Below are 21,968 nucleotides of genomic sequence, written 5' to 3'. Positions count from 1 at the left end.
AATCTATGAGTATCCTATACCATAGGCTAAAAAAATGTCTAAATTTTTCTCTCCATTTTTTACTAAAATTTCACGGGCACTTCATCTTGTTGCTAATAATCTTTAATAGCATTATAAAAAGTGTTTTTCCATTTACTTATGATTCTTCTTTCTTCCTTATTTTCAAATTACAGGCTTGGTTTCTATTGATAGCCTAAGGCAGGCTATCAATAAAGAGATTGTTATACAGTGCTAACCAGAAAGACCCAGAATTAGTTTACAATTATTCAGACAACTCTTTACAATCTAACTTTACAAATATGATTAATGAAACGATAATCACAAAATAGCCCTAGTCCTTCCAGTTCCAAAATGTAATATGCCTTTTTTCAGCATTTAAAATTGCCAGATATGTATATATGTTAAATTGTCTAATTAACTGTCAATTAATTCCAGATCTTTCTGATTTTAAGGCACTTTTTCTGTAAAAGTTTAAGAAATTTAAGTTTTTCTTCTCTTGCTTGAATTCTTGTGAGCCTAGGCCTCAACTAAATTAACATAAACATAAACAAAACTTGATTAGATTAAGGAGCCTAACACTTCTCATTAAAAATATACTTTTCACATTTATAAAACTTACATATGTTAAATATATATATTTCCTCAAAAAATCACCTCCTTCAAAAAATTGGTTTATACTTTTTTACATTTATGTAGAATTTCTAATGCTCTTGTACAAGTATAATAAAGTTTTGATGGGAATGTAATTGGTAATGTGGAAAAATAAGCGAGGAAATTGTATTATGATTTATTGTTAACTATGTAAAATGCATTTTTGTATGTCTAAAACCTTTACTACTACACAAAACAAAATATTGAATTTGAATTGTATGTCAGCATGGTATACTTTAGTATCCCTGCACCTGGCTAAAAAGATTAATAACACTAATATATTTTTGAGAAAAGGGAGGAGGAAGGAAGTGTTTAAGTTCAATTTTTTTTTAGAAAGTTTGGATGCCTTTTTTGATGAATTTTCAATTCTACATGATGCATCTATTGGGTGGACTTCTTAAACATATAGACTAATTGGGACTAATTTAAGAATTTTTATTAATTTTAGAAATAATAAAAAAGGATTTGCAGTAACTGATTATCAAGGAATGATTTCAGAGCCACCTTTGATGCATACATCTTAGGGAAAAAAAACTGTACACTCACAGTAGTTTTGCACGTCCATTAGTGTCTGTTCCAATCAGAGTTCACTCACATGCTTGGTGAGTACTCAGGACCAATAGAATTGCAAAGAAAGCAATTTATCTATCTGTATATTCAAATATTATAATATTACAATCAGAGATTTACATGTAAATTAGTGGTAACAACTAAATGGAATTCTTTACTTATATTGAAACTAAGGTCCACTTTTAATCTATGTCAACTTTTCAAAATATAATTTGTAGCAATCTTTACAATTCTTAATTTCCATTTTCTCTGTGTGTTTTGAAATCTGAGCTCAAACCTTTGTGTTTGTATAAAATGCCTTCTTTTTGAGCGAAAATTTTATGTTTTTTCAAAAATAAAATGGTATTGAAGGTTTTAAAAGCTAGTTTTTGTACATTTTCTTTACACTTTTCAGATTATTAAATGCCTTTTTTTCGAAATTAGAAAATGTAAATACTTTCAAACTAGAGGTTTTTGCAGTAGTGAGATTTGAAATTCCAAAATGAGAATATAAAATTTCAACTTTTATTTTCAAACTCTGGTATTGGCNTTTTGAAATCTCACTACCGCCAATACCAGAGTTTGAAAATAAAAGTTGAAATTTTATATTCTCATTTTGGATTTTGAAATCTCACTACCGCCAATACCAGAGTTTGAAAATAAAAGTTTAAATTTTTTATTCTCATTTTGGATTTTCCTATCTCACTTTTTATTTTTTTTCATGAATCTCACTACCTTAGAACTTGACACTATATACTTTTATTTTATAAAACTGGGGCATTTTATACCTACAGCAAACCTTTAGGATGAAATATCCTTAATCCAAATTACTTAATCTAAGTATCCAATGGACACACTTATGATTGTTTTCTTAATTCTCTCTTTTTGCATACCCCTACTGTATAACAATTACAGATACGATGCTATATCGATTGGACTAATATCCTATTGAACTAAAGTCAGCTGTTCACAATCGGCCTTTAGAGCATTTAGACAAGTATAAACTCAATCATGTTAATATGAACTTATTAAAAACATATTTTATCACATTTGAGGCCTTAAGTTATTTTTAATGTTAGTCTTGATAAACATTAATTAAAAACTTACGTTTGTTCAATCAATCTCTAGTTCAATTAATATGACACCATCAACACCATAAATGTGCTAAAAATAAAAACCGGTTTTTCAAAAGTTAAGGAGCCCATCTTGTTGAATTTTAAACTTCTTTCTTGGATATCAAATGCATTTAAAATAATCTTGGGATTAGTAAACCCAGGAGATCAAGCTTTGATCTTGATATCAACCATTCTAAAGTTTTCAGCTCAGATATTGTTTGATGGAAAAGGAGAAGGGTGGAAGGAAGGGAATGATAGTTTGGTTGAATGAACACTCTGTCCTCAACTCAGACTTTACAGACTTTGTAAAGTTTTTTTTATATTTTTACAAAATAATTTAGGGATGAAATAAAATACAAAATATCATACTTTAAGAGTTGGAAGTATGCTTTAAATTTTAGAACTAATAATGAAATTTACATTTCTATTTTTGCAATTTAGACTAAAACTTCTTTAGTTTTATATTCTGCAGAGAAAATATTTGAGTTTTTATTAATATTTCGCAGAAAGTTGTTCACCCAAATCCTCCAAACAGAGAATATGGATGGAAAGAAAACTTGTTTGTTTGCTGTTCTATGTTTTTAAAGTTTCCATATCAAAATTGTATCTAATATAATTTTGTTTTTGTTCAAAACCAGTTCAAAGTTTGAGCTGCAAATGCCAAAAACTAAGTTGCAGATTAATTTTGTATACTTTGCACTTTGCAGAGACTTAAAAACTGGCGTTTCAAAACATTTATGACTTATAAAATTTATTAGAATAACACAGATGCAAGTCAAAATTGTATTACAAGAAAAAACCTAAACTGTGGGGAAAATATTTAAGTTTTTGGACATTGTTATGAAATATGAATCAATTTTTTGGGGTCTTAAATGTTTAAAGCTAGCTTTTGTTAAAATTTGCTGTTTCTTATGTGATAAATGGGTTTTGAAGTGACATGACGCTCTGCATTTAAATTCTTTGAACTGTGGTTTTAAAATGGATGTTTTATAGTCTAACTCTGTTCTTTTCTTCAAATCTATAGAACTGATGCAGTATTTTAAAATCTTTTTATTTACATTTAAAATAAAACATTTTATAATTTAGCATACTTGGCATTTTTTTCCTTTATCTCATTTCTACAAATATGAATCCTGTCTACTGAATTGAGGTTTTGATCCTTCAATCTGAAAGGCTTAGTTTGCCAATACTTTTGAGATAATCTACTAAACTTGGTATTGGAAAAGGCAGTGGTGCAGTAAACAGCATTTCAGAAGAAGTAATTGCAATTAAAAGCATGATCAGAAATAAAAATCAAGATAGAATATTTAGATTTACATTTTAGATATTTTAATTTATCTAAATATCTTAACTTGTTATCTCCCATTTGGTCGCATGTCACCTAATACAATGAATTTTAGCTACCTTGCTGAACTACCTTCTGCCAGTATACATTTGAACCACCAATTCAAAAGATTCAGGAAAACGATAGAAAATTTGAACTGTTAGTAGGCAGTTCAGCGGCCCGCAAATATGTAAAATTCGGTTCCTGGAAAAAAATTGTAACTGCATTTCCTTTGTTTAACCTTAGATTAGTATCTAACACATAATTTTCCCAATTCTACCCAACCCTAATTTTAAACAGCAATAAATTTTGATTCATACTCAAGAGAGAAAATTGCTTTTTTTGTAAGAAACCTTCAAGTCAACTATGCAAACTATCTGTTGATGTAGGTTTTAAAAAGCAAGGGTATTTGTTGGGTGTAGAGTTCTATTAGAAAATGCTTGACCTCCCCCCACCTCCATTTAAAATATAATTTATATATATTTAATATTATGCTTTGGACTTGAAAATTAATAGTTGCCATTAAATCATATGTGACTTAAATTGTTCCAAACACTCCTAACTTGTTTCATAGAAATTTTTGGGATCTAATTACAAACATCATCAGCAATCATTTTGAAACTATTCATATAATGTGGGCCATTGCTCTTATAAGGTGAATTGTTAGCAAAAGTTATAGAATCAAGTCTATTTTTCATGTACAAATTGACTGCAAAAATTAATACCCTTTGGATAATTTACACAAGTAAAGCTTATTAGTTTGTGTAATTTAAATACTACAAGAACTATTAAAAAGGTTGTTATTTCTTCAGCTTGTATAGGCTGTCAAATAATTCATTCATGCGTCAAAATTTGGTTTTATGTTTACATTTACAGTAAACATTTAAAATTTATTAGATGAGGTTTTCAGGGAAAAGTGGGATTTTATTGAACTGAACTGGGATGGAAATCAATGAATTGGACTACCTTCTTACACTGCATTTGTTTAAATCCTGGATTGCTGATTCAAAGTTAAAGATTCATGAGGATTTGAATCAGTGATTCAGGATTTGAACTGGCAGTAAGTAGGTTAGTGAGCTCTATGCATGGGATTGTTAACCTTCTTGGATATACAAATCATACCCTAATTATTGGAATCATGAACTAAGTATGAATATCTTACCTCTAGAATGATGTCCCAGATTGTAAGAATGATAAATAATTTTGTCAACATAATCTTATTTTTAACTAATTATTTTAAAGATCAGTAGCATTTGGTGCAACAAGTGATGATTTTAATGAAAGAAATTAACAATCATTACCTATGCATCTGGGTAATACTTGAGTGATAAGCTAGACCTAGTGTTCCTTATTCCAAATATGTTATAACAGGCAAGAAATCCCTTCTTACAAGATCTAATTTTGATGTATGTATGATCTGAACTAAGAAATTCCCTTTGCAGATCATGACACAAATTTAATTCAATTTTGATTTTATTAAACATAGTTGTTATTTTTTTATATTTGATTTGATCTTTGATCAATAAGCAAAAATGTGAATTGAATTGAATTGTTCATATTTATATTGTTACTATTCCCTAAAGGAATAAATTGCAAAAAATATATATATATAATGACCTCAGTGATTATAACTGGGTACAAAGGATGATTCTTTAAAACACTAGTTTATACTAGTAAGTACATTTTAAAGAAATTTATTACAGTAATGAATATTATAGTTTATAAAGTATAAGAGGCCAAAAAATTTAATTAATATTATTTATCTAATTTTCTTAATAAAAAAGATAATTTTTCTGAAAGATGTTAAAATTCCTAATATCTTGCTGTATTCCCCACCTTTGTGTAGATTACAAATGTGTAGAGTATAGAGAGTGTGTTTCTACATATCCTTTAATATTTCGAATTGAGAAGAAGGAAGGAAAAGTTTTAGTACAATTTAAATTCTAGGATAGGATCCCTCTTCAAGAACTCAACCCAGCAATTTATTTTTTACGAATCAGATTGAACATTGGTTTAACTTTTCTTTAATATATTTCATATTCTCTGCTTGGAAGTCTATATATAAATTTGGCTTGTCGATATCTGTTTGTTTGGATTCTATTAAGCCGCTGAACCAATCAGGCCGAAATGACCTTAGAGAAAGGTTTATGATCAGCATATTATTTTTTTGCAACCATTTCGCTTCATTTTCGCATTTTGTTTGCTCGCAAAAATTTTTTCTTCTTTTTAATTAATTAATGGATTAACACAAAATATAAATATAGATTTAAAAATGACTTGGAAACACCAGACATTTTGCGAAAATTCTCATTTTTGCAAAATTTTCGCATTTTGCATTTTCGCGAAATGCGACCAAAAGTTTTCGCATTTTTTCGCAAAATGTTTCGTTTGCTGGAAACCCTACTCTTCACACAGGAATGTAATTTACTAAGGTTGGTCCTTTGGGTTATTATTGAATCCCTTGGGGGTTTAAATTTCCATCAATTCAAAATTTCCCAGAGTTAATGATACATTTTAGGACAATGAGGTTAAAAAATGTTACCAGGAATTTAGAAAGAATATTCTTTTCCTTTATATGTTCTCCTTCATGCACCCTTGAATAATATTAGCATTAGTTGATTGATTGATTGATAGAGGGGAGATACCGATCAGTGACACTTAAATAGATTAGTGCGGGGGAAGAGCCTTAAATAATGTAGATATAGTAATTAAGGGGCATTTTAATTATAACTTATTTCGTACATACTCTAAATTTAAAAAGGAGTTTTAGACAGCTACTTTATATCAGTTTTTACTTTTGTAATTTGTAAGTTTTGTTATTTTTTATATATGTTCCCCTGTCCCCTTGAAGAGGAAAATTTATGTTTCTATCATTGATATATTCGACGCTATACAAATAAATCATGTTCTGTCAATACCCTGGCTATAATACCTACTTTCTTGTCCTAAGATTCTGAAATTTGACAATGTTAAAAGTTAAATATATCTCATTCAGAAATGTTTAATAATAAGGTTGCTTAGTTAATGTCTGATATATGTTTGCTATATATTAACAATATCTAGGATCTTTCCTATATATATATCCTTTATTCTAGGATATCTGCTAAACATCTGTTATTTATAGGATGTCTGTTGTATATTTACCTTATCTAGGATGTGTCCTATATATTTGCAATTTCTAGGATGTCTGCTATATGTTTGCTATTCTAGGATGTCTGCTGTATATATAATATATCTTGGATGTCTGCTATAAATCCGCTATTCTAGGATGTCTGCTATATATCTGTTATGTATGTCTCTGTTTTATATTTACTATATCTAGAATGTCTGCTATATGTTTGTTTTTCTAGGATGTCTGCTATATATTTATTATATCTAGGGTATCTTCTATTTATAGGCTGTCTGCTATATTTTTGCTATTTCTAGGATGTTTCCTATATATCTGCAATTCTAGGATTGCTGCTAAAAAATAACTTTTTATATTGCTAGTGCTATATATTTACTATATCTAGGATTATATTTGTTATATCCAGTATATCTGCTACTAATATATCTGCTATACTAAGGATGTCAAGATCTGCTAAACGATGCATGACGAGTGCTAGAGAATCTGATCTGCTACAGAAAGTAAAAAGTGTGGTCCCCAATCTAGTCAATAGTATGCATAAGGTACTTCATTTTTATATATTTTTTTATCACTGCTTCTTTTCTTTTTGTTTATGGTTTAAAGGGAGTGGCCGGCTATGTAAGGTAGTTGAAGTGAGTATACAGTGTTGTGGAAAACTTCTTTCGGATTCATTTGAGACATATTAAACTTTTCAAAGATCTGTAAATCCTGAGTTTGAGCGCAAATTCGACGTTCAATACGTGGATACGTTTTATATAAAAGAAAAATGATTAGTAAATTATTCAGAATGATATCTTCAAATGTGAAATTAATCTCAAAATTTTCTTATTTTTTTACAATTATGAATCAATACTTAAAGGTAATATTTTCTCAAATCACCTTGTTACTCTAACTTTAAAATACAAAAATGATAATTAATAAAACATATGTTGACCTCCATGATATTGTTGATGTATTTTGTGAGAATATTTGTAGTATTGAAGGATTTATTGTTGAAATAGTGAACTCAGCTTCAGGTTCAAGATTCTTTATCCTCAATATAATTAGGGCTGGGAACGTCAAACCTTTTTAACCTGTTTGTTCACTGTTTAACTGCTTTTTCCATTGGCTTTTTTTTTGTTCTTAAATAAAGTTGTGCTCGTCAACAATGGCATTACGGCGTTAGGTTAAATATTTGTACTGGGGCTTCCTGTTCCCTTTTTATTTTACTGTATTAATGCTTTGAAAATTAACGGTTTTTTGTCAATGTCTATCGTTAACGAATATTATAGGAATATCCAAGGATGTTGATGAATATGGATATCCAAGGATGTTAATGAATATGGATATCCAAGGTTCGTGAATATGGATATCCAAGAATGTTTATGAATATGGATATCCCAGGATGTTCATGAATATGGATATCCAAGGATGTTTATGAATATGGATATCCAAGGATGTTTATGAATATGGATATCCAAGGATGTTTATGAATATGGATATCCAAGGATGTTTACGAATATGGATATCCAAGGATGTTTATGATTATGGATATCCAAGGATGTTTATGAATATGGATATCCAAGGATGTTTATGATTATGGATATCCAAGGATGTTTATGAATATGGATATCCAACGATGTTTATGATTATGGATATCCAAGGTTCATGAATATGGATAGCCAAGGATGTTTATGAATATGGATATCCAAGGATGTTAATCCATATGGATATCCAAGGTTCATGAATATTGATATCCAAGGTGGTTTATGAATATGGATATCCAAGGATGATTATGATTATAGATATCCAAGAATGTTTATGTATATGGATATCCAATGATGTTTATGATTATAGATATCCAATGATGTTTATGATTACAGATATCCAAGGATGTTAATGCATATGGATATCCAAGGTTCATGAATATGGATATCCAAGGCTCATAAATATTGATATCCATGAATGTTAATAAATATGGATATCCAAGGATGTTTATGAATATGGATATCCAGAAATGAATCTGAATATGGAGATTCAGGGAGGGTTGTGAACTTGTGAATATGGAAATCCAAGAAGGGTTTACAGTATATTTATATAAAGGGACAGTGTGGTAGAATAGCTGTATAGTATATTTATTTAAAGGGACATTGTAATAGAATAGTTGTACCGTATATTTATATAAAGGGACAGTGTGGTAGAATAGTTGTACAGTTTATCTATATAAAGGGACAGTGTGGTAGAATAGTTGCACAGTTTATTTATTTAAAGGGACAGTGTGGTAGAATAGTTGTACAGCTTATTTATTTAAAGGGACAATGTGGTAGAATAGTTGAACAGTATATTTATATAAAGGGACAGTGTGGTAGAATAGTCATACAGTTTATTTATTTAAAGGGACAGTGTGGTAGAATAGTTGTACAGTATATTTATATAAAGGGACAGTGTGGTAGAATAGTTGTACAGTTTATCTATATAAAGGCACAGTGTGGTAAAATAGTTATACAGTTTATTTATTTAAAGGGACTGTGTGGTAGAATAGTTGTACAGTTTATTTATTTAAAGGGACAATGTGGTAGAATAGTTGTACAGTTTATTTATTTAAAGGGTCAGTGTGGAAGAATAGCTGTACAGTTATTTATATAAAGGGACAGTGTGGTAGAATAGCTGTACAGTATATTTATATAAAGGGACAGTGTGGTAGAATAGTTGTACAGTATATTTATATAAAGGGACAGTGTTGTAGAATAGTTGTACAGTATATCTATATAAAGGGACAGTGTGGTAGAATAGTTATACAGTTTATTTATTTAAAGGGACAGTGTGGTAGAATAGCTGTATTCGGAGGGTGTATTCTCTACACTGGAGCTCCATACTTTGCAGCTATATCAGCCTTAAAGGTCAGCTATCTCCTTAATCAAATATATTTCATTAATTTCAATAATAAATACACAGTGTAAGGGGTGTATGTTTTCTTGACAAATCATTCCCCCACCCCTCCTCTTTTGAAAATATTTTTTTCCCCCATAACTTCATAAGTTAGATGTGTTTGCGCGAATCTAAATTTTTTATGGTTTTATTTTGTTTTATTTGGTTTTATTTGGTTTTATTTGGTTTTATTTGGTTTTATTTGGTTTTATTTGGTTTTATTTGGTTTTATTTGGTTTTATTTGGAGAAAATAAATGATTTAATAGGGAAAATAAATCAATTTGAGGCTAAACTATAAGAAAAAAAACTTGCCTTTCGATGTCCAATCCTTCCAACTCTGGAATACTGAAACTTAAATCCATAATCTCAATTGGTTGAAAGTTCACTTCCTGTTTTCTCGGATTCTGCATTTATGTAGATGCACTTAGAATTCATGTATAAATAATTAACATGCATAAAATGTAGAGATATTTATACAAAACATTTTCATCGGGACATAATCTGCTATTTTTAATATATATTAGACAAATAAATATGTTCATAATACAGCGTACATATATATATTAGTTTATTATTTTAGTATGTTTAGTCAAATGTTGACTACACTTACAGTGATAACCAAAAAACTCTAAAATAGGAAGAAGACTTAATGGAAATTCTTAAGTATATTTGATATTGTTACAAAGCAAATAGTTTTACCAGACACTTATTAAATCAGTAATTAAGAAATATGGGTCTGATTACACTGCACAATTACTCTGTCTCATGCTTATTTGACTATTTAAACTCATAACTTGTGTCTTGAAGTCGTCTTCCTATTTCAGAGTTTTCTGGTTATCACTGTATTATTTAGAATATTTCGAATTTAACGAATTTCGCATATTTAATCTATTTTAGAATAATTTTTTTCTTCAAGATTAAAGATATTTTTATGCTTTATATTTGTACGGCTTCTAATATCCTGTGAAAGAATTGAGTCTCAAATATTAAAATAATGCAATTATCATTTTAATACAAAGTAAATCTTTGCCATAGCCCCTAATTTCTAATCCCTATATATTTGCAACCGAAGTTTGTAGACCTTAGATATTTCAAACTATGATTTTCGTCAGATTAAATAGTGTTACCATAAAAAAGTGTTATGAAATAAAGGAAATCTAAACCTAATGTGAGTAATCTACAGAGTATAAGAAAAATGTATTTACAAACTTAAAGAACTAACAAATAAAAATGATACTAATGAATCATGGAAAGCTGAAGCTCTCTGATGGACTCTCCGCCTTTCATTCGCCTCTTACGATGAATTAATCTTCTGTCTTCAGACTCTTCGTGAATACTGACTCTATACTCTATTTAGGTTTTAGCCCAGGCCAATCCTATTTTCTCATTCTAAGCCGTGGTTCATGCCTATTTGCTTGAATTTAAACCAGGATCTCGGGCAATGGTGGCTTCGGTTTTCCGCATGTTCAAACATGCTTTCAAAGCATGTTTTCTGGGTTGGTATTTTCTAACGACAAATATTTCTCCACATTGTCGACTTATCATCTGCCCCACTATCTGTCTACTTATAGCTATATACAAACGAGCTAATACGTTGTCCTGTTTAAAGGCCGGACTACTTGCAATCCGAGCTTAGCTCTGGATCCGTATGAGGACTGAAGGGGTTACTTCATTGAAACTTTCCATATTTCGAGCTATGAAGCCAACACCGGTTACAATAGTCTAAGTTTGAAATATCAAAGGTTTAAGCCTTCAGCTTGCAAAGATATAAGGATAAGAACATTTAAGTCTATGGCAATGACTCTTTTCCTTTTGACTTTTATTTCAAATTCTTTTTTTTTGTATAAATGACTAATATTTTAAAAATAGTACAAAATTGGATAATTTATTTAATGTGAAATGACGAATATTCAAGATTTAGAAAAGTAGTTTCAATTATATTACACTTACCCCAGCAAACCTGGTAAAAGGAAATTATAGAAGGATTGTATGTTATGCAAAATTGAAGGAAGAATTAATTTTTTATGTTCTTTAAGTGCCTATTTGTGTTGATGTTTATTTGCATCTTTGTTTATAAAAAGTGTACTGCACTTTCAAACTGCTTATGCTTAGTTTTTTTATATTTCTCCCAGAAACTACAATAAACGTGTGTCTTTTTAGTCACATGTGGGGTCCAAATAAATTAAAATAAATGTTTAATACTATGTATTTTCTTACAGTTAGCTACAGATACATACACTTAGTCGGTTTTCAATACGACTACAGAAAAAAGTTACTGTACATGTATTCTATATTTTAAGTGCAATGTGGAATTGTACATGTATGTATTCTGTATAGCATATGAACGATGTACAATTAAACATTTTTTCTAAATAGCATATTAACAACGTACAATTGTACCTGTAATCTGTACTTTGTATTGTATAGTATTTGTACATGTTTAGGTTGAAGTGGACCTTGTACATGCATTCTGTATTGTTTATGTACCTGTTTCGGTTGGAGTGGACCTTGTACATGTATTCTGTATTCTTTGTACATGCTTAGGTTGGAGCGGACCTTGTACATGCATTCTGTATTGTTTATGTTCATGTTTAAGTTGGAGCGGACCTTGTACATGTATTCTGTATTGTTTATGTACCTGTTTAGGTTGGAGCGGACCTTGTACATGCATTCTGTATTGTTTATGTACCTGTTTAGGTGGGAGCGGACCTTGTACATGTATTCTGTATTGTTCATGTACCTGTTTAGGTTGGAGCGGACCTTGTACATGCATTCTGTATTGTTTGTGTACCTGTTTAGGTTGGAGCGGACCTTGTACATATATTCTGTATTCTTTGGACATGTTTAGGTTGGAGCGGACCTTGTACATGCATTCTGTATTTTTTATGTTCATGTTTAAGTTGGAGCGGACCTTGTACATGTATTCTGTACTGTTTATGTTCATGTTTAGGTTGGAGCGGACCTTGTACATGTATTCTGTGAGAAAGATGCTGGAACTGTGATAAAGACGTATAGTCCTGAACTCATTGTACACCCTGTACTAGGTAATAAACCAGTGTATTCTACACCCTGTACTAGGTTATAAACCAGTTTATTCTCTACACCCTGTACTATTTAATAAACCAGTTTATTCCACATCCTGTACGAAGTGATAAACCAGTTTATTCTATACCCTGTACTAGATAATAAACCAGTTAATTCTACACCCTGTATTAAGTAATAAACTAGTTTATTCTCTACACCCTGTACTAGGTTGTAACACAGTTTATTCTACACTCTATACTAGGTAATAAACCAGTTTATTCTACACTCTGTACTATGTAATAAACCAGTTTATTTTACACTCTGTACTAGGTAATAAACCAGTTTATTCTACACTCTGTACTAGGTAATAAACCAGTTTATTCTACACTCTGTACTAGGTAATAAACCAATTTTTAGGAAACATAATGGTTTGGTTGAAATATTTGGAAATCTAGTTAATCTTGTAAATTTGATTTTGGTTAATTCCTTATTATCTTCAAATTATATATTAATAAGTTCTAAATAAGTATATTTTGACCTTGACACCGAAAATTAAAAATATACTTATTCAGAACTATATGTTCTATGTAGATATAAAATATGAATGAATTTTTTTGTGTTATCAGAGCTGAAAAAGACTTTTCTTAATATGTTTTAAGCTGATATAAACTCTTTACTGAATAATTAACAATAAAAGATATTTAATTGTTTTTAAAAAAAAATCCCATTAAGATTTAATCCTAAATTTTGGAATTTTTTAAAAGTGTTCTGTTAATAAATTTTGAAGTTTTAAAAAATTGGTTTAGGTCCTAACATAAATACAAAAGGCAGCAAGATGAGAAAATGTCCATGAATAATAGTTCATGCCAATATAATATAAACCATTCCTAATCTATAAAACACAAACCGTCTGATTTTAAAGAATTTTTCTAACCTACAACATTAGATATGATTCCCTGTATCATAAATAAGGTTTACTGAGATAATTTATAAACATTTCATGATTCTCCATCTTTTTTATCTTTTTTATTTCAGATAAGAAATCAAATCCATAAATTTACTACTTTTAACAAAGGTTCTGGTTCCCTCATGGACTCATTAATCTCTGTAAACCTAATATACCAATTTTGGGGTTTTCTGTTCTTTCATAAATCCGTTAAAAAACAAACAAGCTTATAAACGATACAATGTATCCTGCATTTCTAAACATTTGATATATTTGTTATTTTAAAATTCAAATTAGGTTTCTTTAAAGGTGTGTCTGTCCTTTTTTCAAGATCACATTTTTTCATCAGCGAGATCTCAAAAATCTTTTAAGATAAACATCCTGTGAATTAATGAAAATGAAAGAATGAATAACCTAATGAAAGAATGAATAACCTAATGAAAGAAGGGATAACCTAATGAAAGAATTATTATCCTAATGAAAGAAAGAATAAGTAACGAAAGAATGAATATCCTAATGAAAGAATGAATAACCTAATGAAAGAATGAATAACCTAATGAAAGAATGAATAATCTAATGAAAGAATGAATAAACTAATGAAAGTATGAATAATGAAAGTATGAATAACTAAAGAAAGAATGAATTAACCTAATGCAAGAATGAATAGCCTAATGAAAGAATGAATAACCTAATGAAATAATGAATAACCTAATGAGAGAATTAATAACATAATCAAAGAATGAATAACATAATAAAAGAATGAATAACCTAATGAAAGAATGAATAACCTCATGAAAGAATGAATATCCTAATGAAAGAATGAATATCCTAAAAAAAGAATGAAAAACATAATGAAAGAATGAATAATCTAATGAAAGAATGAATAACCTAATAAAAGAATGAATATCCTAATGAAAGAATGAATATCCTAATGAAAGAATGAAAAACATAATGAAAGAATGAATAATCTAATGAAAGAATGAATAACCTAATGAAAGAATGAATAACCTAATGAAAGAATGAATAAACTAATTAAAGAATGAATATCCTAATGAAAGAATGAATATCCTAAAAAAAGAACGAAAAACATAATGAAAGAATGAATAATCTAAGGAAAGAATGAATAACCTAATAAAAGAATGAATATCCTAATGAAAGAATGAATATCCTAATGAAAGAATGAAAAACATAATGAAAGAATGAATAACCTAATAAAAGAATGAATGACATAATGAAAGAATGAATAACCTAATTAAAGTATGAATAACATAATGAAAGAATGAATAACCTAATAAAAGAATGAATAACCTACTGAAAGAACCTTGATAAAGCTAGCTCTTGTCAATTCAGCAATTTTTGAATCCTATTCCATATTTATATTAAATAGTTTTCTNTTGAATTATAAAGTGGTGTGAATCGACTATGTACCTCTTTAAATGGAGGCTTGATTAGAATTACACCAACAGTCCCTATAAATCATTAAATTTAAAAATCGGTGATGATTGAACCATCTTTTCAACTCCATTACCAATGACCTTGCCAAATTATAAATTGACCAAATAATTAATCCACGAGTTTGTTAAATCCCAAAATAAGGTGAAACCGGTTTATATTAAATAAACTCATGTTGGAAAATGTAAAGAAATTAGTTGCATTGAAATAGGTCCTCTTTCTGTACTCATATTAACACACTTCATGAGGACTGTTACTAAATAGGTCCTCTTTCTGTACTCATATTAACACACTTCATGAGGACTGTTACTAAATAGGTCCTCTTTCTGTACTCATATTAACTCACTTCATGAGGACTGTTACTAAATAGGTCCTCTTTCTGTACTCATATTAACTCACTTCATGAGGACTGTTACTAAATAGGTCCGATGTATGTGTCCCATTTTAGTTCTTACTTAATATTTTGTCCAAATAAGAACATCCCAAATGTGCGTCAGAATAAGAGCGTTCTGAATGCGCGTTTTAAATAAGTTGCGTCAGGAATGTGAGTCCTTTAAGTGCATCATGAATGTAAGTCTAAATAAATAAGTGAGTCCGAATAAGTTTGTCCTGAAAATTGCGTCATAAATGTGTGTCTCAAAATGTGCGTATCATGAATGTGCCTCCGAATAAAATGCGCCATGAATGTGTGTTCGAAAAAGTGCGGCATGAATGTGCGTTCTAAATAAGTGCGTGATGAATGTGTGTCCTAATAAATGCATCATGAATGTGCCTCCGAAAAATTGCGTCATGACTGTGTGTCTGTTTTAAGTGCATCATTAATGTGGGAACGAATAATTGCTCCCACCAAAGAATGTTTCCAGTTTTCAGACAACGTAGAATACCCAATATCTATATATAATATACATATGTGTAGATACTGAGTACGGTATGGAGGAGATTGATTCATGGCTTCCCAGGTAAATATATATAAATATATAATATGTAATGGTTTAAAGGGATTGTTAGCGTCATTTCAAATCATTCTGCATGCAAAAAGGAGAATACCCGATTTGCAACAGTACCATTTAAACCCTTTGACTGATCATCGATGGCAGTGAACTCCGTGAGTTTATCTCTAAAATAGTGTCAAAGTTGCCGGAAAGCTGGAGTGTATGCTGGCCTAAATATTCATTATTTGTGACACCAAAAAAAAAATAAAGCAGCTCACAAGGAAAGTGTTTTAAAACTACAAGCTTTTTTAGCAGAATAAAAAGGATATATATCCGACATCCTTCATCAGTTAAAGGTTTTTAGTAGATTAATAAGGATACATATCCAGCATCCTTGATCAGTCAAATGTGTTTTAGCAGATTAATAAGGATATATATCCGACATTCTTCATCAGTAAAAGTTTTTTAGCAGATTAATAAGGATATATATCCGACATCCTTCATCAGTCAAAGGTGTTTTAGCAGATTAATAAGGATATATATATCCGACATCCTCAATCAGTCAAAGGTTTTTAGCAGATTAATAAGGATATATATCTGACATCCTTCATCAGTCAAGGGTTTTTTAGCAGATTAATAAGGACATATATCCGACATCCTTGGATCAGTCAAAGGTTTTAATGGAGTTGTTATGAATAGAACATGCTACTCTATAAATGGAGGGTCTAAAATTACCTGTACAGTCCCTTAAATTACATGTACAGTACCTTAATTACATGTACAGTTCCTTAATTACATGTACAGCCCTTAAAGTACATGTACAGTCCCTTAATTACATGTACAATTCCTTAAATTACATGTACAATCCCTTAAATTACATGTACAATCCCTTAAATTACATGTACAGTCCCTTTAAGTGAAAGTTGTGCACACAAATTTGCTTCATATTCAGTAATTTCTTAAATTTTCAACAAAATAATTTTTTTTACAAAATCTTTAATGTCATTATTTTATCATATTTGGAATTATTGCATTATTTTATCATATTTGGAATTATTGCATGATTTTTATAGGATGGCAGTTTACAAAATTGCGTCTTCCAAATTATTATTGACAGTTTTGCTAAATTCACAAAAATAACTGTTTTCATCTAATATTGTAAATTTTAATGTTTAGATTACACTGTATAGTGCTGGGCCCTGGTCTTGGTAGAAATCAATCTATGTTGGGTAGAATATCTTTAATATTAGACAAGGTAGGCTTTTAACCATAAATTCTCCATTTTTCCTTTTTATACTGTTTTTAATATCGATGGTTGTTTTTTTCCGACAAAATAATTTTATTTTTTTTGCGATTTGAAAAAAAAATTAGTTTAATCTTCTTCCTGATTTTTGCTCCTTTTTTCTTTTTTTTTTGGTTGTTATTTTTCTGCAATGTTTTTTTTCTATTTGTATCCTTCTTAGGCTGTTACAAATATTAAATGTGTTTTTTGCAGACGAAATAAGTTTTTTTTTTTTTTACAATTTGAAAAAAAAATTTGTTTAATCTTCAACCTGATTTTTGCTCTTTTTTTTCTTTTTTTTTCTCCAATGTTTTTTTCTATTTCTATATCTGGCTTAATTTCCTTCATTAATCTGTAAATTACAGAATGTTTTGTTGTTCTCAACCCATTCCATCTATCCTAGAAGTCACATTTTCGTCTTTTCTTTAATCAATTAAATCCGTTATTTCATTTTATTACATAATCTAATCTCATTTGAAAAATAGAATCACAATTTAGGGCTTTTCAAGAAAATAGTTCTCAAAATGTCTAAATTCGATCAAGATAAATTATATCTTTAATGATACATTTCTCAAGTTTTTTTTACTACTCTACTTTGAGAATTTCTTTAAGTTTGTTTCTGTTTGTGTAAAATTATGTAATCTGTATTTACTAGAATTTCTTTAGGAAACGGAGTGCATTAATTTAAATAACCAGCTGTGCTGGCGGGCTTGGGAAGTTTATTTATTCACTGTTTTTCTGTTCAAAGGGATTGTTATTGTAATTTCAAGTGACCCTTCCTATAACGAATGTTAAATAACTGAATATGTTTAGAGATTGTCTAATGTCTATTCTTAGTTGAAAGTTTTAATAAATTAATTTCATTTGTAAGTTTCCATCTGATTAAAAATCTATGGATTCCAAAAAGTAATTAAATCACATCAGATTTAAAGAAATCAAGAGATATTTATAAATAATAATATACCATTGTGTTTCGTATTTTAACATTGACGCATATCAGCCATTTAATTTATATCTACAATAATGGCTGCATCAGCATAGCTGCAGCTTGGAGAAAACAAACTGTCTCAGCATTATTCCTTACAAAGGAGGGGTTGCAATCAGGGAGGCTGGATCTTTCTACCTCTCCGTGTGTATTGGCCTGAGTGTACACTTAGTATAGTTTACTGATAAAGGATGTAAAGAGATTCTATTCATACAGTACAAACATCAAATATGCAGTACGCTTTCGGAGTACAAGTGTATGGGGAGATTTTGTATATTGAATATACTCAGTCTTCTCAGAACAGTTTAATAACAATGAAAAATTGCTCTGTAAAAGACTGTAAATGTACATCTTCCTGTGAAAATGGAATCCTGCACTCGATAAAGGAGTAGGGGATTTTAATAGTTACATGGAAAACAAATTCTCCATTTAAATATTTTCAGAAATCACCCCCGAGAACTGTAATATATAAATCGACCTTTGGAAGTGAAGTACATGGCCTGTACAATTTTAAAGGATAAGCGTACATCATCACTCAATATTCTATAACCTCGTCGGTTGCAATGAAACCTCTCAGTTGAAAATGAAGAATTTCATAAAGTGTCCGACAGTTTAGGCTTTGTTTAGAAATCTTAATATCTCCGGTAATATTGAGAGCACGATAAATCAGACGAAATTTTGCTAATGCCATTAGTCGGGATAAAGTTGGAAATATTTGATTTTTTGTATCAAGAATTATACAATACACGTTTAAGTAGGTTGACATATGAAAACCAACGAAAGAAAATTACTTTCGCAATGAAATGCAAAATTTTGCGAAAATGTTCTGTCGTAATTTTACCTATTTTGTGTTGCAAAAATTAATGTTAAGAAAGGAAGCAAAAAAATATGCGAACATTTTTCATTTTTTGCGAAATTTTGCATTTATCTTTTTTTGCAAAAAATGCGAAATTTTCACGAAACGAATTCATCATCGCTGGACACCCTTCGTTATGTAGGACATCCTTTAGCTGTAAAGGTATATTGTGTTGTCAATATAAGGTCATTTAAAGTTAAATTTATTTCCCCTTTCATTCTTTTTCTTGTGGGGTACTTCTCTAACCACATCGTCCTGTGTTTGATGTTCAAGTATGGCCATCAATATCATCATAGAGAAAGTAAACGAAGAGGTAAAGCTTACCTCAGATGTACATTGTACACAACCGACCACCCTATTAATTAATTAATTAATGAGTGGTCGGTTGTGTACATCAAGAAATGTAACGTATCTAACACTGTATACACTTGTATATAGAGTGATCGTATTTCTCGGGGGTGTTTAAATGTAGATAATTGAATATTTGAATAGAAAATTAGATAGACACTTAATATGGATTGTAAACACAGGATTTTATACTGCAGTACATTCAAGTTCAGAATTGTTTGTTTATTTTATAAAAGTATGACCAAATATTGCATCGTGAAAAAATGCACAAACAACTTCTTGTAAAAATGCGAGTTTTTTCAAAATTCCAAAACACTGTGCATGGCTAGACCTTTTAAGATTGGGAGACTCCACCGTACATCCCACGAGTTAAACCGTGATCTGGCCCAAATTTTCTGTGGGACCTCACATGACCTTAGGGAAGGTTTGTGAATGATAAAAGTTTCAAAAATTTGCCAGTAACAAAATTCGATTTTCATTAAATTGAAAATCCACGAAATTTTTATTTATTAAATCAGCAAACTTTTTTTTTGATTGTTTTACAAAATGTTCACAATTGAAATAGAAGATGGGCGCCAAGCGCCCTAAAAGCCTAGTAAGTAAAACATGGATATCTCAGTTAATTTTGATCAGACAAAGGTATGGAGAGTTAATTTTGATCAGACAAAGGTATGGAGAGTTAATTTTGATCAGACAAAGGTATGGAGAGTTAATTTTGATCAGACAAAGGTATGGAGAGTTAATTTTGATCAGACAAAGGTATGGAGAGTTAATTTTGATCAGAAAAAGGTATGGAGAGTTAATTGGCATGACACGCAATAATTTGGACCGTCAATTCAAATCAATTATAATTACAATCTATATATAAATTTAGCTTGTCTGGGTTTTCTGTTTGGGTGTTTGTCTGTTTGTTTGTATCCAATAAATATCAAAACGGCTGAACTAACGGCCCCAAATTTTGTGTGGGACCTCACGTGATCCAGTTTATGAATGATTTTAATAATTTGTGTTTAAAAGTATTTTAATTAAGAAATCTGTCCATTTGTTTCTAAAACGTCAAATGCCCAATCCAATATTATCTTTATCGTCCTGTACAGTGTACATAAAGTACATCTGCAGTACTATTACACCAGAAGAATGAGCTCGTGAACGTAAAGTACATCTGCAGTACTATTACACCAGAAGAATGAGCTCGTGAACATAAAGTACATCTGCAGTACTATTACACCAGAAGAATGAGCTCGTGTACATAAAGTACATCTGCAGTACTATTACACCAGAAGAATGAGCTCGTGAACTCAGTTTTCAAGAGTTTAATTTAATCCTTCACTTCCGATTTATTGCTGCCGATTTATTGCTGGCATTCTTCACATTGTTTAATCTTAAAGATACAGATCACTTTCTACACAGATTTTAAATATTCCGCACAGGCTGTCACTGTCTGTAATGTTTTCGGAATCGTCCTAATTATCTGTGGCACACTAAACTAAGCTAGTGGGGTAGGTGTCAAGTAGGACATGGCCTATTATAGGCCGGGTTCTGTAAGAAGCCTGGTTGCACCATCAAAGTTGTAACCGGACCAACACATAATATAAGGTCGGGCCTGTACATGATGAGCGCCTGGACGACCGGTTCAAGGAGTTGGTCCGTTGGAATCGTCATATTTAATGAGTTTCAGGTCTCATCATTTGTGGTTAAACCTGTCTATGTTACTTTCGACTGTTTAAATTGATTGTGCATTAATATACATTAAATGATTCAACCCTCTGCTTCATCTTTGTTTATACAGGGTGTCCTACTACACCTACTGTTTATACAGGGTGTCCTACTACACCTACTGTTTATACAGGGTGTCCTACACCTACTGTTTATACAGGGTGTCCTACACCTACTGTTTATACCGGGTGTCCTGCACCTATTATTTATACAGGGTGTCTTACACGTACTGTTTATCCAGGATGTCCTACACCTACTGTTTATCCAAGGTGTCCTACACCTACTGTTTATACAGGGTGTCCTACACCTACTGTTTATTTCGGATGTCCTACACCTACTGTTTATACACTACAGGGTGTCCTACGCCTACTTTTAATACAGGGTGTCCTACACCTACTGAACATGGCAGTTGAGAGACAACTTAGCGTTTGAAGCAGTCTTCCATCTTTGTTAACTTATGTGCAGAAAAATATATAAATTACAAAAAATACGATTAGAAAATTTTTAACATTTCATTTGTCTAATTTTTGGTTCATTTGAGCTTCTAGCTGCAGCGCTCGATCCCCTTTTTACATGTTCTTTGGTTAGAACTTATGTTACTGAGCCAAATTTCAATATGGAAAGCACATAAAACGTTAAACTTGTTTGACAACAATGTTGGCATTCATTTGATAACCATTGAAGAAAATCGTCTCTTAACTTTATTTTTAGTGGGACACTCTGTAGATTAGAATCTTCAGTGGGATCCCCTGT

At 30.4% G+C, this 21,968-nt stretch overlaps 1 protein-coding gene across 2 annotated transcripts in view; it reads left to right on the top strand.

The window, feature by feature from the left end:
- LOC111707462 (ATP-dependent (S)-NAD(P)H-hydrate dehydratase) overlaps positions 1-21,968 on the top strand; it is a 61,035-nt gene that overhangs the window by 24,777 nt on the left and 14,290 nt on the right. For both annotated transcript variants that reach the window (XM_023480574.1, XM_023480575.1), the window contains exons 5-9: positions 7,206-7,308; positions 9,562-9,645; positions 12,625-12,718; positions 16,013-16,055; positions 17,205-17,283. In XM_023480574.1, the coding sequence (XP_023336342.1) occupies positions 7,206-7,308; positions 9,562-9,645; positions 12,625-12,718; positions 16,013-16,055; positions 17,205-17,283 (403 nt within the window). The remainder of the gene's footprint in view (positions 1-7,205; positions 7,309-9,561; positions 9,646-12,624; positions 12,719-16,012; positions 16,056-17,204; positions 17,284-21,968) is intronic.

This window comes from Eurytemora carolleeae, unplaced genomic scaffold, assembly GCF_000591075.1.
Source record: "Eurytemora carolleeae unplaced genomic scaffold, Eaff_2.0 scaffold576, whole genome shotgun sequence".
NCBI classification, from domain to species: Eukaryota; Metazoa; Arthropoda; class Copepoda; order Calanoida; family Temoridae; genus Eurytemora; species Eurytemora carolleeae.
This window is presented reverse-complemented; position numbering and strand designations above follow the sequence as displayed.